Source organism: Canis lupus, chromosome 20 (genome assembly GCF_048164855.1).
Source record: "Canis lupus baileyi chromosome 20, mCanLup2.hap1, whole genome shotgun sequence".
NCBI lineage: Eukaryota > Metazoa > Chordata > Mammalia > Carnivora > Canidae > Canis > Canis lupus.
The window spans coordinates 40,821,972-40,841,198 of NC_132857.1; the positions used below are offsets into that span (position 1 = coordinate 40,821,972).

At 38.7% G+C, this 19,227-nt stretch overlaps 1 protein-coding gene across 12 annotated transcripts in view; it reads right to left on the reverse strand.

Annotated features, from left to right (window-relative positions):
• NCKAP5 (NCK associated protein 5) overlaps positions 1-19,227 on the reverse strand; it is a 966,791-nt gene that overhangs the window by 53,468 nt on the left and 894,096 nt on the right. For all 12 annotated transcript variants that reach the window (XM_072788976.1, XM_072788975.1, XM_072788977.1 and 9 more), the window contains 2 exons: positions 3,857-4,171; positions 945-1,075 (listed from right to left, as the gene is read on the reverse strand). In XM_072788976.1, the coding sequence (XP_072645077.1) occupies positions 945-1,075; positions 3,857-4,171 (446 nt within the window). The remainder of the gene's footprint in view (positions 1-944; positions 1,076-3,856; positions 4,172-19,227) is intronic.

Here is a 19,227-nt window from a genome sequence, read left to right on the forward strand (position 1 = left end):
CTGCCTTATAGAGGCTGCCATTCTGAGTGTCAGACATGGAATTCAGAGGGCTGAGTTCTAGTCCCGACTCCTGAGTATGAACCCTGAATATGGTCCAGCATCTCTCTAGAGTTGTGTTCTCTACTGTAAATTGAGGCTGTGGGCTCAGAGAATCTCATTCCCTACTAATCCATGACCCCATTCTGAGGTGGTAAAGGCTAAAAGAAGGTTTGGCCCCACTGGCTGTGGGGAACCCCAGATGTGGGCTAATCCAGGTATTTTCTCATCACAGCTGGTAGAAACTCTAGTACAAAGAGCAATGGGGACAGTTGAACATGGCTCAGATAACTTGCTGGAAGAGGTAAATAGGAGGAAATACAGGAGGGCATACTAACTAGACCCCGAGGGATGATAGAAATGTCCCTGAGCCATGAGCAACTTCTTGGGTCCAATAACATGTCAGGAGGCCTATGTGTGCCATCTCAGGGTGGATGAAGATCTCACAGCAAAAACAGTAGGGGCTGAAGTGACGCAGGTCTCATTGACACCAGCAAGTCATTTGACTACTCGGGGGTATAATTATACCTTCTGTACCTGCCTTGGAGGTAAGGCAAAGGTTAAAGGAAGAATAAGATAATGGAAAAGTATCACTAAATCATTCTCAATGTACTCTTATGGCTTGGGAAAGTGAGTGCCAGCTCTGTAACATCTAATCTGGGAGACCATCCATGCCTCAAAAATCTAGGTGCAAGTCTCGGAGACATTTCAATTCCTCCCAAAAACCCAGGGCGTTACTTAATTGTGCAGGAAAAAGGGTGAGCCTTGGGCCTTAGTTTTTATTCACTGAGCCAACGACAAATTTGATGCAAAAATTGGATCTGTTGTAAAAGTGTTTAAGGAAGTCATTTTTCACCATCAGGAGCAGCAGGTGGAGGGTACCCTCCTCCTGTTAGCCTCCCCCTTACCTGGGTCTCAGCCGTGGGGTCTTCACTGCCCCACTCTGGAAGCTGCTCACTTGTGATTGTGTTTTCGGCATATTCAAATGACGAGCAGGTCTGAGGCTCTGCTTCATTCTGCTTTTGGGAATTGATTTTTCCTAAATGAGAAAATGTACATGAAATCACAATCTGCTTTCTTCAACCCTTTACAAGTTAAGGGAGGGAAGTGGAGAGACATTCAGAAATAATAAAAAAGATCCAAACACAGTTAAAGCTGGATTTCCCAACATCCTGTCCCCTGCAAGTCTGTGCCACCCAAAACATCTGCATTGCACTGCTATGACTATCTCTAGAAGGTGTCCATCTCGGAGAGCTGAAGGCAAACTTTTCCACAAAATATTGACAAACTTTTCATGTTAGGAAGGGGTTAATGAGCAAATCCTTTGGGAAACACTGATTACTCCTCAAATAGTGTTAATCATCAGACAACAAACAGGTTTCCTTTTGGGAGCACTTCTCAGAGCCTTCATTGTGCTATTGAAAATTGTCATAACGTCCAAAGAAAGGGTTTGATTTAGAGCCCTAAATAATATGCCCTATTCTGAAGACAGTACTGTAACTTCAGAGAGAAAAGTCTTTTCCAGAACTTTTTTTTCAGGGTTCATATTTAGAGTATAAGTATATTATGAGAATGTCAGGTTGTCTGATTTCAAAGGCAGACCTTTGTCCCACGCTTCTTTTGAACTTGTGGTATTAAAGTAAAAAAATCTTAAAAAAAAAAAAAAAAAAAGAAAAGGAAGAAGAAGAAAAAGCCCTTCCCAAACATATTTGGGCAGGGAACCCTTATTTTCCTAGAATACTCATTAAGGTCATTCCCAATGCACTCAGAATGTATTTTCGACAACTGCGCTCTTAAAGATTTTGCAGGGCAGTACTCCCAAGCTTTTATGTGTATATGCATCAGTTGAGCTTTTGTTAAATTGCAGCGTCTGAATCAGGAGGTCTAGACTGTGGGTCTGAGATTCTGCATTTCCGGAAATCTCCCGGGCGATCTTGATGATACTAGCCCATGGATCACACTTTGAGAAGCAAGGGTGTAATTAGCAGGGAATGATTAAAGTTCCCCCATTATCCTTAATAGTAGATTAACCTGCAGAGTGAATTCCTTCCTCATGCCAGAAAGGAGAATCGCTGTTATTACCCTCCATCCTCAGTGATTACCAACAGGACATGCTGTGAGAGCCTCTCAATAGCATTTTGCTTGTGAGCAGAAGCAAAGTCACTATATTTTTATCAGCACTGTGAGACTTGTCCAGTTACGTTTTTTTTTTTTTTTTTTTTTTTGATTATGGGAATAAGTGAAAAACCCATGGAAATACATGCATTAAATAGGAAGTGACTCCTCTTAAGTGGGAATGACCTCACTTTCCTTTTGCTCCAGCTTGTCCTCCCATTCCCTGATTTTTCAAGTGAGTCACTGATGGCCACAGAGAAAAGAGCAGCCTTGGAAAGGCGGCCCTGCCTCAGGACCACAGTGACGTTATCATTTGGTAGACAGGAAGCTGCAGGGTGGGTGACACAAAAATACCTTGTGATTCTGTTGACCTCATTCTCTACCATATACTACTTTCTTACAACTCTTCATGACAATTTAATTAAGACACAAACCTCCAAAAACCAACGCAGTGAATATTAGCAGCATGATCAGAACAATCTCCTTCCAATCCCCTTCTTATGAAGCAATTCAAGGCTTGTGGTTTCTATTCAATTTGTTATAATGACAGTGTTTAATCATGAAGTCTACACGGCAGCCCGTCGCTGAATTGAGGTCACACATGTGACTATTCAAGCATGGAGCACATAATCTATAACTAAGATTTCGCCCCTGAATCTCTGGAGGCTGTCATTAATTAACAATGCATTTATTTAAAAAATAATATGCATTACAGCCTTTTAAAATGTAGCCTTGGCTTGGAATGAGCAGAAGTTTGTGATGAAACATTCATGGCAGTTTGCATTGTTGTATGAAGAACTCAGCTGTGGGAATAGCTCAATCACATATATTCAAAGATATTTAATTAAAAGTCTTCTTTTCTAATTTCTCAAAAGCCGATCGTATAATTTCTACTTGTGGCTCCTTTCTAAGTCATGAAATCATAAAAGAAAGTCTTTAGAGTTCTTGTTCATATGCTTATGCATGTCGTTAGTGCAACATAAGCCATGCAAGTTAAAAATTATTTAGTGTCATCTCACACTGCAATAAATATTTTAAATCTTGAAGGAACAATGAAAAAACTTTGACCTTTAGCCTGGTCCTATCTTTAATCATGGAAGCTTGTTTCAATTACTGTGGCGAAGGGTGGTGCATCTCACTGAGGAGGCTCATTCCACTCTATTGCAGTTAATGCACAATCCACTGCTGATATATCAAACTAAGTTTTTTATAGTTCAACACATAAATATATTTGAGCAGGATAGGAATATGTCAGAAGACATACATTTCTGGTTAGAGGGCAAACAACATTTCAGCTAAATTTATGTCTCAGGCCTAAACTGGTCTATATTCAGAGTTAGGCTTTAAAAAGATAAAATCCTATGTGTGTGTTGTGTGGCTTTTTTCTTTATCAATTTTTTTTTTTACTTTTTTTTTTTCTTTATCAATTTATATGTCCATGTACCTGTGCTTACGTGCTTGTTTCTTTTATGCATGTGTTTACCCCCTATCGTGATATTAAGAATAGATGATGTTTAGTATTTGTCTTTTTACTTTTGTTTGAGGACATACAGGGATTTTCATGTATCCACATTCCCATTGGGTGGAGGTCACTGACTGGACCTCCTGGTGGAAACCTTTTCTGCTGCCTGTTTTCCATTTTTGTCAGAAAGTACATTGTTTTGGTGTGGAAACAGTCTAATTTGGAAGGTCACAGGTGTTTTACCTGAGGAGGCTGGTTTGGGGAGCCGACTTTCCAGAGGCCGCATCCCCCTGGCGGTCATGATGGGGTCAGATGTGGAATGAACAATGGTGTTATCTGCAGAGGCGTGGCTGTCTGCAGAGGAAGGCACTTCTCGTTCAAGGGTCTGAGCCCTGATGGAAGAAGCTGCACAAAGTGCTGGCTGGAGAGACAGGATGGGCTCTGTGTCCTCTGGGGAGTCTGGGTGGCAGATGTATCGCCCTGTGGAGCGATTTCCCGAGTCTGGGAGTGGGAAGGTTCCAATCCCACTGTCCAGTGTCCTCATCAGGCAGTTGGATTCTAGAGAGAATAACAAAGTGAGGATTAGACAGGGTTCACATAAAAGGATAAAAGGATCATGAGCATTTTTATCCAATCTGGAGGAAGGGGGTATCTAGAAGGAAGAAATACTATTAATGGGATAGTACATTTCCAGTGAGTGGCACCAAAGAGACATTTAATTGAACACGGAAATATCCCCTTCACATAATATGAGGTAAGACAGCTAGCCATTACTAGCATTAAGAGTCACATGTACATATATTCTGGATGGTTCTCTAGAACTGTCACACAAAAAGAACAGCCGTTAGAGACCAAAAGTTATTTTTAGTCACCTTTATTTCGATTGGGAATCATATGACTTCAACCAATTAGGTGAAATTTATTAACCGAAATATGATGAGTAATGAGCACACATAACACTCTGAAGTGATGTCCTAACAAAGGTAATTGTGCATCTCTTACATGAGTTATTATCCACTTGACAGTTAACTAAGTCTCTGGCCTCTCAATTTAACTGTGAAGGCAAGTAATTCATATGCTATAAGGGTCATCCCAAAAGATACCTTACCCATGGTATTATCACTTTATCATGTGGGCTTCATTTGACCCAACTGCCATTTAAAGTCAATTAATTGAGAGCCACCATCTGTCTTTCACTCTCACTTCATGCAGTGACACAACCCATTAATACTTGTTGGATTTCTTGTCACTCTCAGAGATCTCACTATTCCCTAAAACAAATTGAGTTGATTTCACCACACATGTGTAATATATTCTGCTGTGTCTCATCTTTAAAAAATTTTGTGGGCAGCCCCGGTGGCTCAGTGGTTTAGCGCCGCCTTCAGCCCAGGGCCTGATCCTGGAGATTCAGGATCAAGTCCCGCGTCGGGCTCCCTGCATGGAGCCTGCTTCTCCCTCTGCCTGTGTCTCTGCTGCTCTCTCTCCCTCTCTCTCTCTCTCTCTGTGTCTCTCATTAATAAATAAATAAAATCTTTTTTTTTAAAAAGAAATTTTGTGTACAAAAATACAGTATCTGAAAAAATTATTGCTGTAATGGTAGTATGGTTTATTCAAGCCAATGAGACAACTTCCAAGATCTGCTTATCACTCCAAAAGCTTCCTGTTTATAGGATAGTCTTAGAAGAAAACATCCTTAGTAAAGTTTGTGTCAGCCGCTTGTAGTTCTAACATGCAGCAAAACTTAGTACCGTGTCAGGCATGGTGGTGAATATAACAGAATATGACATAATCTTCGTATCTCAAGGCTCAACAGCTAACATTTCAGTAGTGTTTTATGGAACAATGGCTTATAAAGTGCAAACTGCCAATAACTATTGTGTGACCTCTGACACAGGATTCTTAACCTCTGGAGCTCTCAGGTTCCTTATGGGATTGCTGTGAGGATAAAAATGTTTGCCATCCAATCTCTAGAATTTAGAACAATATCAAGCATTCGGTGGGAGATAGCTGAAAGTTAAATAACAAATAGTGACATATGCAAAATGTTCAGCCTATTTATCAGATTTTAGAGATACTTGGCAGGCGGATAGTTTATCCATAAGTGCCTCTCTTACACAATCTCATTTGATGCTGAGCAATTTATGTCAGAATTCCTGAAACTCTCCCTTCCCTATTCTCTTCCTCAAAAGCTCTGTGCCACCAATGAGTAGTAGAATTCTGGGAATTTCCTAACAGTAAGGTTAAAACAAAGGTGTAGGGCTATGGACAGTCTTCGCTCTTATAGATTTGGTGCTGGTTTTGGAAGTACTAGGAGACAGAGTCCTTATCGAAAAAGAAGCTTCTGTTTTCAACGGGATATTTAGTGGGAAGATGCAGATACCCTCTACATTTAGCAGCCATGAGATCTTAGAAAGTGGTCAGGAACTGCCTGGGCCCTGATTCATATAGCTATGGCCTGGGGTGGGGCTTTTCTTTTTCAGGATTACAAGGGCTAAATTTTAGCCCCATTCATTTCAAGGTCTCCACCTGGCCAGCTTTACTCTCAACCAGCTTCAAAGATTGCTCATTACCTTCTCCATTCATCTTCTTCTCAATTAAGGGGACCTGATTATTTACAGAGGGGCCTTTTTGAGAAATGAGCAGCTGTTTGCATGGGGAGGCATTGCCAGAAGAGTTTAAAAAGAAAGACCCCCGGCATTGGCATTCAGATTTCAAGGTCTTTTCTTCATTTTAGCCAAGAAATACAAAACCCCTCAGAGTTAGCATGTCCACATGTTGTACTAAGGAGCAATTCTAAGAGTCGAAATTATTTCAGTCTCACACAGGAACAAATGGATCTTCATCAGAACTGACCCAGTGTTTGGGAGCAGGAAGCAGACTCATTGGCTTTAACAGCTGAGGTGTGTTAGTCCTCACAGGCCCCAGGCTCCCTCCTGTGATTATTTCCTCCCAGCACCTGCAGGATTGCTTAGCCCTGAACTAAAGAGTGCTCAGCAGGATGAAACATGGGGAGTTCTTTTCCTTTTGTGCACTTGAACCATCAAGTTTGGCTGATCATTGTAGCCACTTAGTACTTCACTTCTTTCTTTGCCTCCTGTCTTCAGATTCTCAATCTTATAAGGTTAGGAACTATCATCACCATCTACAAATGAGGAATCCTAGTTCAAAAGGGTTAAGTAACTCACCCAAGGCCATGAGCTATAAAGAGCTTGGATTTGAATCCAGTCAAGTATAACTACAAAGACCATGCTTTTAGCCATCAAGCTATCCTCATCCTTCCCAAAGTACAGACAAATCCGGAAGCAGAGTCTACTCAGTTACTAGCCATTGAGGCAGCCTTGTGAACAGAAAGCTCCCAGAATGCCTCCCCGCCTCCCCACCCCTGCTCCTAGGTAAAGGCATTCAGCTTGTCCCCTGGAATTGAAGCAGGTACCTGAATTCTAGCTGGCTCTCTTGCTCCCCATCCTGAGGTCTGAGTCTACCTTGATGTTTCCTGTATCTAATGGTTGTTGCCCGCACTCAGGATGCCCGCACATCCCGATCTGCATGGGTTCTGAGGACCATGACTGCACAGTAACTCTTCCCCTCTGCCTTCTTCAATTGCATCCATAGACTTTCAGGCCCAGGTTTTTAAGGCATTAATTTCAATTCTCTGGATTAGGTGATAGGCATTGTCTCCAAGGGCAGTTTTCTGGCTTTGTCTGAGAACTCTCTCCCCTCCAAGTATTTGATGGCTCAGAGAGCATTGAATCCAGTCCTCTCAAATGGAGACTCAAAAAGCAAAATGAGATCCTTGACTGCCATTACCGTGATTTTTCTAGGGAAAGCTCCAGCCGCCAAGGCCTGTGTGCTGGCCTGGACTATAACAGAAGGCTGGAAATAGGGCGAGGAGAGGTCATAGGAAAACTGGTGAAGACAGGCTAAGTATGGTACCCTTCTGAAAATACCAACATTTTCTGGTTTCTGTCCCCTTAAATGATTTTCCTTTCCCTTCTTTGCTTTTATAATATTGTCATACCAGAATCTAAAGAGGACTTTTGGTATTCCTGAGTTCTCAGATTCTCTGAGAACTGTGTGCTCTGACACTAAACTCATAAACCACCTGCTATTAAAGCCATTTTTTATTTCTAAAAATTACAGATGCCAAATGTAGTGAATTTGAAGAACTCATTTGTAAGTACCTATGAAATGAGGTGTAGACAGTCAGGGACTCAGGCACCATATGCCAAGTTTCACCCTCAAGCAAATTTCTCCAGAATGCATAAACCTTTGGAAATGGAGTTTATATTGAAAATGCTGACACCTTCTTTATGCAGTTTCTTTAAGGTTCTGTAAGTTTCTCACAGTTCATAAAAATACTGTAACCTGAGAAAGTGTTAGATATTGTACTTCTGAAGCCAGCTTTTTTTTTTTTTTCTCAGAGAATTAGAAGAACTCACAAAGTAATTAAATGGCTGTGATAGGAACAAAGTTCAAAGTGGCAAGCTGACCTTGCATCTCGAATGAGTTGACAGTCTTGATCTCGACAAGTATAAGTTCACATTTGTGGCTGTGAGAACAGCTGCCAACAGGGCCTTGCTAATGAGTTCAAGGATTGGGTCTCCGGATGACCAGCAGGTTTCATTCTTCCAAGGTTACCAATCGTGCCTCTGACCCTGGTCAGCCCTTCCACCTACTTCTCATTGTCCCATTTGCCTACTCTCTCTCTTTCACTCTCTCAAGGTTAAGTTCTCTTGCTTATTGGCACCAACAAGCCCCAGGAGTTTCATGGGATGACTCACAGTGGTGCTTCCCAGTCCTTTTAATGTCATAGCACACATAGAAAATATGAAGCTCTCTGAGGAAAACCCTGGCTACTTGAGAGCTGAGGGTTCAACATCTCAGCACTCCTGGGATCCATTCAGGGCATCAGCAGCAGACTGGGAGGGAATCTCTTATGTACAGGTTGGACTCAGATTCTTTTACTCACACCTCAAATGCATCACCTTGTGGATCTCCGGCAGGCAAGGGGATGGATACATTTTTGGTCTCTTAGCAGCTGATACACACATTTCTAGGCCCTTCTTTCTTGGGGAAAAAGTGCAGAGTGCTTAGATTAGGAGTATTTTCTGGCATTGAAGCTTCAGTAACTTCAGAGGGAAGTTACTGTGCCTAAGAGGGAGACAAACATTCCAGGAGTGGGTGAGCAGCCAAAAAGGGTGAGGTTCTGCATGAGATGATGGCAGAAAAGAAGTTCTGCAGAAACATTTCCACTGGGGATTTGTCAACTCAAGGTGCATGATATAAAAATCCCCACTCAGTGCACCAAGAAGCTTTAGCACTTATGCTCCTGGTACCTGGGGTCTCGGTAGGTGGTTTTTCAGTTTCCTCATCTGAAAATTAGGTCATACAGCCTTCATGATGGGGGCGCTTTTAGGCCTAGAAACACAGATAGCATCTAATAAGTATAGCATGATGTCTGGAATAGGTACACAGTTATCATTCAGAAACTAGCACAGTTCTCTAAAACAAGTGTTAGTAGGCTGTAAGCATTCTGAGGCCAGACTGGATTTTATTTATGTCCATGGTATTCTCATGTAAGTCCATTCCTGATTCTATATTGTCCTTTTTCAAGAATATGGCGATTATATGCTGATAGAGCTGATACCAATTGCAGGCTTATCAAGTATCTGATATATTTTCTATCACCAGGTTCAGCACAGGGCCTGACACACAGTCAGTTCTCACTGAGTGTAATGAAAAGAGCAGGTGGAGAAAAAACATCTCTAATCTTTAGAAAATGCTTCTTGAAATTAAATTGAATACGAAGCTTTCTTTTTGAAACCCCAATGTGCTGCCTTTTGTTCTGACTCTAGCAACCAAAGAAAAGAGCTGTCTTCCTTCTTCTCTAGGGCCATTTTTCACATACAGTCAGACTTCATTAATTCAGATAGCCAGAGGAATAAGATCATTCAGAATTATTGAATATTTTAAAGACCAATTTCTTAATACTTCCAAGCCCTTAGAGTAAGGGTCTATGACCAAGATGAAGGACAGCTCCTAGAATGGTGTTTTGGTGTCTTTCTCAGTCTCCCACCCCCTCCCTCCAAAGCATCACTGGCCAGATATTCTCAGGTTTAGAAGAAGCCAGAGTGGCACCATTGCTTGGCCCTCATCCTCAGGGATTCTGGATGCCACACTGAGTGTTGGTATCCTCACTTAACACTGGTGTCCACTGTAGCATAAGAACTAAGCTAGGACAGAGTCAAGTTCCTGGGGATCATTTGTTGTGAGTAGATGAGATTATTCAGTAACGTCTTACATGGATTTATGCAATACAGTGAGTTTCTTTCTTTTAAAACAATTTGTTCCCTCAAGTGGATTATTCCAAACTTGTTTTATATTATTTCTTTACACAGTACTGTTTATCTTTAAAAATAGCTGCAAAGGGAAAAGTATATTTCCAGCATTGTGTCAGCTGATACAAACTTCCCAGTTGGTGGAATCTGACTGAGGAATGATCTTGAGTGTTTGGAAAATGCCACTAAATCCGCCCCCGCCCAGCCTTCTCTTCTACAGATTAAAGCGTCTCAAACTTTTTCTCACAGATCCTATCGCACAAATCCGTGATCGCCTGAATTTGTAAACCCAAACTCCTGGTAGTAGTAATGTATTTGTCCAAAGAGATCATTGGATAGGATAGGTTTGAGGAAATCTGACTTGAGTTCTAAGTTACCCTGAATATTCAGAAGAAGGAAGTGAAGAGAGAATAGTAGACATCGGAGCTGGAAAGACAAGGTTTGAAGACCCATGTGGCTACCTGCTAGCTATATGACAACAGGGTTTGAAAACTATTCAGAGTGTGTACAATGACAGCTCATTTGTAATAAGCCTGGCACAAAGTTTCTGACAATGCAGGGGCTTAATATGTTGCCACAAGTGGTTGATAGGGAAAGGTAGGGGCCCCTACCATACACTGTCATGGAACTCAAAGTAAACCAAACTTCCACCTGCGTGGTTAGTATTCTATGGCAGCACCTGGTCTATTTTCCTAAACAACTACCATGTGGTGATTTCCTAAGCAATCACCTTTTGGTAACCATTTCTTTGGGCTGATTGTAATCATCAATGAGCACAGTGAGTACAGGGCAAAGTACTTGGAATTGGTGGCAAGCTGCCTCGTGCATAGAAAAGTTGGAGTCCATTCTCTCAAGAAATCCATTTTGGAGTTGGCACTGTGTAAAGCTTTTTAAAAAGCCTAAATGAATGATATTTACCTATGTTCCCTTGCTCGCAGACTTATTACATTCTTGGGGAACATTTGCAAATTAGTAATCCATGATTTTCAGTTAGCAAAGGTACAGCACATCTATCCTATAAAGCTGTACTTGGTCTTGAGCAATGATTTGCCCTCTCTTACAGGTTCAAACAAACTACTTTAGTAACCATGGGCATTTTTTTCCTCTTCAACAATAATAAATTCCAGGAAAAGAGAAAATTTAAAAGTCCAAGTGATTTTTTGCTTTGAGCATTTCTATCACATCTACAAGTTTTAGCCAAAAATGCAACGAGGACCCAATACAGCTCACCAGCCAGAAAGGGTGTTTATATAGGTGCTAATATCCATGCCATAGTACCAATTGGCATGCTTTCTTCTAATGCAAGTGGTCATGTAAAGAAGTCTTTGTATGGCTTCTCTCCAGGTTCCTAAACATCTCTTAGCTACGTGTGGTATTGGCACCAGAAACTTAAACCACAGATGGGAGAACAGATCTCTTTATTTGCACATCCTTCTCTTCATCTGTATGGCTGAAACAAACTAAAAAAAATAAGCCTGTTGCCAAAGCCACATCAATTACATGTAGGTTATTCATTCTAAGTTTACTCCGTGGTTTTTTTCAAAGTAGTCAAAAATGACTATATTGGCTATTTATTCACAACTACTGGGTAACTTTGGCTGTGGCATTAAGATGACCTTCTGGAAGAGTAAATTCAATTTGATGGCTTTGGAATGCATGAGAGTACTCAGCCGTTGAATTCCAAGTGGATTTAAGCTTTCTGAGACTTGAAAAGTATATAGAAGAATGTAAATTTGTTTTCCAGTCCCCTGTGCTCTCTTTGATATCAAGGAAGACCTGGATGTTGGGGGTCTGGTGCACTGCTACACAGAGAATGAATATGAGAAAGAAATAGGGAATTAACATGACAAAAAATTAAAGGGAAAAACCAGACCATTAAATTCCTTTGTAAAGATGAAGGACAAGTTATTTAAACCAATACAAAAGATGTGCCACCTTAGGCTGGGTTGGTAGCCAGTGAACAAATATTCTGTGTCTGATAGCAGTGTCACATAAAATATTGTGGTGGGATGTGATTTAAGGATATAAACTGGAAAAGGTGAGATTTGCGTGTCGTATGTCCATGTAGACCATGAATTTATAGAAATACTTCTTGAATTTATTTACATATCCAGCTGGTAAAACTCCTGAGGGGGAAAAAATTCTTTAAGTTTGCTGTAAGATGTGTTCCTTCCTGTCAATAATATTAAAACAACCTCTTCTAAGGTTCTGAGGGTGGCTCTTGGTCTAGAATTTTGGGATTTGTTGTACAACTTTCTGAATCCTTCTTTTACAATTGTTAATAATTATCTCTATTCTCTTAACCCTCCAGACTGAACTATCTTGAGATCGTCACATAACTCCTTAATGTCATGCTATGCTACTATGCTTGTCATGTAAAACAATGCACAGACTTGTATGCAATATTTACTGTAATACAGAAGAGTAGTCTAATGTGACCTGTATGGTTTAACAGCAAACACTTGTTCAAATTTTTCAGCTGATCTAGGAACTGACTTGGATCCCAGACTCCTACATCCTATTTTGCAAGTTGACACTTCAGGTCAAAGTCCTTGATGATGAGCATACACACAGATCCCTCCCAACTCCCCATAAAGTAATGACTACCCCTTGACTATTTTCCTCTCCATATGTCAAGTCTTGTCCCCTTTGCTTTGATATTTTTCTAACTTAAAAAACAAGACAAAACACAACATTGTACTCTCATTAGCTAAACTTTCTAGAGTACAATAAAAATGTAGAATCACAATGGTTCCAGTCCTGATCTGTGATCACCACTTTTTAAAAAAGATTTTATTTATTTATTCATGAGTGACACAGAGAGAGAGGCAGAGACATAGGTAGAAGGAGAAGCAGACCCCTCAAGGGGAGCCTGATTCACGACTTGATCCCAGAACCCTGAGACCACACCCTGAGCCAAAGGTATATCTCAGCCACTGAGCCACCCAGGCGTCTCTGTGATCACCATTTTTTTTATCTGAAGAAATCCTCTTGTTTCCTGCTATCTTTGCTCATTCTCTATCCATGGCAAAAATAGTCTATCCTCTACATATTTTCCTCCCAATCTAATTATAATTTAGCTATTTGTTTGTATCTTCTTCTAAGATACTTTGGGTTGGTGCTTATGAAAGGCATGTTAAAGATCTACACAAATGGTGTTGACTGATTCTCCTCAGTTCGCAGATTTAAAACATTTTCAGATTACATTCCCAAATTACTAAGTCATGATTTCCCCCTTAGAGAAAGTACAGCATATCTGTCCCAAAATGTTATCCTTGTATCTGCTCAATGATCTACCTTCTCTCATGCATTCGCTCCATCTCTGTTCTGCCAAAAGGAAGTGATAAGTTAAACAATTACCTCGTGAACCTGATAGACATAGATGACTATTACAAGTAATTTTGTCTCTCTAAATCTCTTTTACTCTATATCAGGTTTTCTGAATTGTATGGACTACTGCCTCTACTCTCCATTTCACCTGCTTGGATAACATCTGCTTTGATAAAGCAACTGAGGAAAGGGAGGAAAGAAAATAAATTGGGGGTAAGGTGCTGCAGGAAGAGATTCAAAACAGCTTGATTTGGCGACAAGTGTATAAAAATAGAGAAGCATGGGGAGACTCTTATGTATCAACTTAGCAACAGATAAAAATTTAGTAGGGATGTTTACAATATATCCTACATATTATTACCCTAACTTTTTTATATTAAATTTTTACATGCTCTAAAGTTAAAAATTATTTTAGTTTGTTCATATTACTGCAGTTATAGATATTTAATGAAAGCCTCCAGAAAGATAAACATTTAAAGTTCATAAATGTTTTTCTCCATTTGTCTCTATATTTAATCATTCTCAATGATTTTTTAAATTATATGCAGAAGGAAAGCCCAAGTCGTCATACCTCTGAACTTTTTTTTCTTTAATATTCACCTTAACATGCCTTACTTGCTTGGTTCAGGATTTTAATTATTATAAGGTAATCTATTTTAAGTGAATATTTAAGGATCATTTATTTTTCTTTTATGTGACTGCAGCTGAAATGTGGGTAAAGAGGCTGAAGTTGAAGTGAGCCTGTCTTTCTATTTCAGCTTCCACTCTCCACTCACCAATATTCCATGGTTGTCTTTACAGAAAGGTAATAAAGAAGTAATGAAATCCAACAGACCAGTGGATATGGATATAGGTAAAAATACAGAGAGATTTTTGCTTCTGACCATTAAGGATTAATTGCAACAGGAATACACATACGCTGTTAAACACTGTTTTCAGATATTGGACAGTAGGCAGCATAGAACTTAACCTCAGAATCACGGGAAACAAATCAGGTGAGCCGTACAATCTCCCCAGCCACCTTTCTGATGGCAGTTTCCAGACTGAAACACAGAAAGTGGGAACATGGAGTTTGTGGATCCTGATGAATTAAAGAGATAAATATAGGTGTGTGTGTTTGTGGGGTGGGGCAAGTATCAAGGTTGCTAGAATTTGCAGGGTTGTATATTGGAAAGAAAAAATAACAGAGGTGTGCCTATAGCTTTTGGTTATATACTAATCTGAATATGCATGAGGTAAAACTCATGATGTCAGAGAAACAATTGCTGTGAGACACTAAGGTAAATTTCTTGAGCTCATATAGGCTGAAAATAGTTTTTTTCTACCATTCAGAGAGGCTAGGCCCTCCAATATGGACTATAAGGTAGAGTTCTAAGAAGAGTCAAACCTTAGTAAGAAGGCTAAATTGCACCTAGAATAAAGCCTTCTCTGGACTTGTCAAAACAAAACTTAAGAGTAAGCCTTGACCACGATAGCCAAACTGTGGAAGGAGCCTCGGTGTCCAACGAAAGATGAATGGATAAAGAAGATGTGGTTTATGTATACAATGGAATATTACTCAGCTATTAGAAATGACAAATACCCACCATTTGCTTCAACGTGGATGGGACTGGAGGGTATCATGCTGAGTGAAGTAAGTCAGTAGGAGAAGGACAAACATTATATGTTCTCATTCATTTGGGGAATATAAATAATAGTGAAAGGGAATATAAGGGAAGGGAGAAGAAATGTGTGGGAAATATCAGAAAGGGAGACAGAACGTAAAGACACCTAACTCTGGGAAACGAACTAGGGGTGGTAGAAGGGGAGGAGGGCGGGGAGTGGGAGTGAATGGGTGACGGCACTGGGGTTATTCTGTATGTTAGTAAATTGAACACCAATAAAAAATAAATTAAAAAAAAAAAAGAAAAGAGTAAGCCTTGAAAAATAGAACTAATCTGCAAATACTTTAAAAGCACCCCAGAACAAAGTCCAAAAATTTGTATAGGAATACTGAAATCCAGCACTCAATATTATAAAAGTTATAATCTCTGACATCCAGTCAAAAAGCACTAGGCATGCAAAAAAAACAAAACAAAACAAAGCAAAACAAAACAGGAAAATATGATCCATTTTCAGGAGAAAAATCAGACAACAGAAACAAAAAGTAGTAATGATATAATAAAATTATAACAAAGAACCTTAAAAAACCACAGACATTGTAAATGTGAACATAATTGATAACTTGAACATAATTAAGATATATTAGAATAATAAAAATACCTAAATGAAAATTGTAGACAGGAAAAAAACCTATTTAAATGGAAAAAATACACTATATATGATTAATAACAGATTACCTATCAGATAATAGATATTAGATAACAGATCTGCAGAGATATCAGGTATGGTAGGAAAAAATAGTGAATTTGAAGGCATAAGGATATAAATGATCCAAAACAAAGTATATAGAGAAAAAAGACTTAAAGGAATAAATAGAGCATCAGTGACCTTAGAGTCAATAAGAAGTAGTTTAAATGTGTGTAATTGGCTCTCCAGAATGAAAAAAGAAGAGAAGAAAAACTGTGACAGAAAAACCAAAAATGTACCATATTTGATAAAAACTGTAACTCCAAATCTAAGACAATCAATGAATTCCAACCAGAACCAATATGGAGAAAAACCACTAAGGAACATGATAGTTAAATTGCTGAACATCAACGATAAAGACAAATCTTAAAAGCAACTGAGAATAAAGATGCTCTACAGAAGAACAATGATAAAACAGACAGCAGACTTCATGTCAGGCATTACACAATGCAGAAGATAATAAACATCTTTAAAGTGCTGAATGGAAAAAAAATCCCCCAAACATATTAATCTTATAAAATTAATTTCAACTAACCAACTTTTCAATTATTTTAAAAATAAAGGAAAAAAGGAATAATTTTAAAACAAACAAGAGCTGAGTGGTTCCTGGTGGCTCAGCAGGTAAACTGGCTGACTTTTGATTTCAGCTCAGGTCATGATCTCAGGGTCCTGGAACTGACCTCTGCATCAGGCTCTGCATTCAGTGGCAAGTTTGCTTAAGGATTCTGTGTCTCCCTTTCTCTCCTTCTGCCCCTCCCTCTTCTCAGGCTCTCTCTCACAAATAAATAAATCTTAAAAAACAAAAACAAAAACAAAAACAAAACAAAAACAAAAACAAAAACAAACAAGAGCTGAGAGAACTCATTGCCAAAAGCATTTTAGTATAAAAAATATTAAATGTATTTCCACAGGCAGATAGAAAATGGATATCAGGTAGAAATTTGGGAGTAAAGTAAAGAGCACCAAAAATGATAAATACATGTTATATTACAAAATATATTTCTATTTTTAATCTTTTTTTAAAGATAAGTAACTAAAGCAAATACAAGAGCATATTGCAAGGTTTCTAACACATGTAGACATAAAATATAATAATGGCATAAAGGTTGGTAGAGGTTATATAAAAGTAATCTGTGACACATTAAGATAGTGCTAAAGATGTAATTAGACTACATTTAAACATTAGATCAATCACTAAGGGGTACAGCTAATGATCTGCAAGTAGAGATAAAGGGGAATCATAAAAAAATATTCAAGAGAAGGCAGAAAAAAAGACAAAAATATGAAGTACAGAGGGGACAAGTAGAAAGTTACATATTAAGATGGTAGATTTAAGCCAAACATTTAGATAATTACATTAAATGTAAATGGCTTAAACATGCCAATTACTAGGCTGAGTTTGTCAGATATGAATGCAAAAATATAGCAAAACCTAATTATATGCTGTCTAGAGAAATCCACTTTAAATATGTTTATGGATCAGAAGATTCAATACTGTTTAATTCTCTACAAATTGATTTATAGATTCCTGGCAATCTTAATCAAAACACTACCAATCTGCCTTACAGATATGGACAACCTGATTCTACAAGTATTTTGGAAGCACAAACATTTTTTAAGAAGTGAAACAATGTCAGGACTGATGCTACCTAAATTGTATTTGGCTATATACTAATCAAGAGAATTGGATGAGGATTTGCATATAGATTAGTGGAACAGAGCAGACATTCCAGAAATAGACTCACATATATATTGTCAGTTTTCAAAGATGACAAGGTAATTTAATGGGGAAAGATAATGTTAGGACAAAAGCTACTAGAAACACTGAATATTCCTATGGAGAGTAATGAACCTCATCTCTTTCTTCAGACTGTATACAAAAACTAATGCACAGACTAAAACAGAAGAGGCACAATAGTAAAAATTCTAGAAGAAAACAGAGATTATCTTTGTGACCTTTGATTAGGCAATAGTTTCTTAAATAGAGCGCAAAAGCAAAAACCATAAAAGAAAAAAAATGATACATTAGATTATCAAAATAAAATAAAAACTTCCTCTTCAAAGACACTACAAAGAAAATTAAAAGGCAAACAACAGTAAAAAGTTACCTAATAAGGGGTTTGGATCCAGAATAAAAATAACTCCCATAACTTGATAATAACAGAACAAGCAATTCAGTACAAAATTGAGCAAAATTTTGAATGTCTATGTCATCAAAGAAGATATATGGATATCCAATAAAACTAGGAAAGGATGTCCAACATCATTATTCATTAGGGGGATGCAAATTAAAATCATAGTGAGATATCACTGCACTCCCATAAACATTGCTAAAACTAAAAAGACCAATAATAATAAATGTTGATGAGAATGTGGAGCAAGAAGGACTCATATATTGTTGATAGGATCACAGAATGGTAAAACTACTTTGGAAAATAGTTTGGTAGTCCATCCAAAGACTCAGACACACAAATGTTAAGAGCAGCTTTGTGCATGATAGCTCAAATGAATTTCATACAATGAAATGCCAACTGGTAATGAAAAAGCAGAAACAAAAACATAACTGTGAATATATACAATGTGGATGTTTCTCAAAAGCATTTACACTCATTAAGAGAGCCAAACCCTAAATACTATACAATTTTTCCATTTACATTAAATTTTAGAAAAGGCAAGCCTATAGTGATAGAAACAAATCAGCGGCTGTCTGGGACTATCGATATTGAGAGTGAATTTCATGCAGAGGAACATAAGAAAACATTTTAGGGTGATGAAAATTTTCTGCATCTTTTAAAAAAAATGTATTTACTTATTTATATAAATAAGTAAGTAAGTAATCTCTACATTCAACATGGGGCTCAAACTCATGATCCCAAGATCAAGAGTCACATGGTCTTCTGACTGAGCCAGTAGGGTACCCAGAAAATGTTCTATGTCTTGATTGCGATAGTGGTTATACAACAGTATATATTAATCAGAACTCATGGAACAGTGTATACAGAAAGGGTATATTTTGTTGTATGTAAATTAACCTCAGTATACCCGATTCTAAATATTATATGTTGACCCGGCCAATAAAGATCTACTGAAATCCAAAAATTCAATCCTGATTGAACATGGCTGAACAGAGGAACTGGGATTTCCCCAGGTATAACCTCAAATTCTCCTTAGAGGAATCTGAACATGATGCTGGGAAGGAAGGGGCTTCAGGAGTCCCCAGGGAGCACAACTGGGGCTATTCCTTAATTCCAGATTGAGCAACACACAAGAGGCTCTGTTTACTCCTTCATCCTTTCAAATATCCTGACTAGTAGCTACTAATATCCCCATTTGATAGAGGAGGAAAGCAAAACTCTGAGAAGACAGTCACTTAACAGTGACAGTCTGACTCCAAGGCTCAGTATCACTCTGTTCATAAACCTGCCTCCCAGTGTGGGTGGAGATCCCCAGTATCAGAGAGCCTGCCAGGGACTCTATAGGCCAGTACTTCTCTAGCTTGGGGAGTGGTGCACAGACCCCTGGATTCTCTGGCTATGTGCCTGGTTCTCCTTTGCAAAGAGGGTCTTAGATAAGAAGTCACTAAACGATGACTGGACA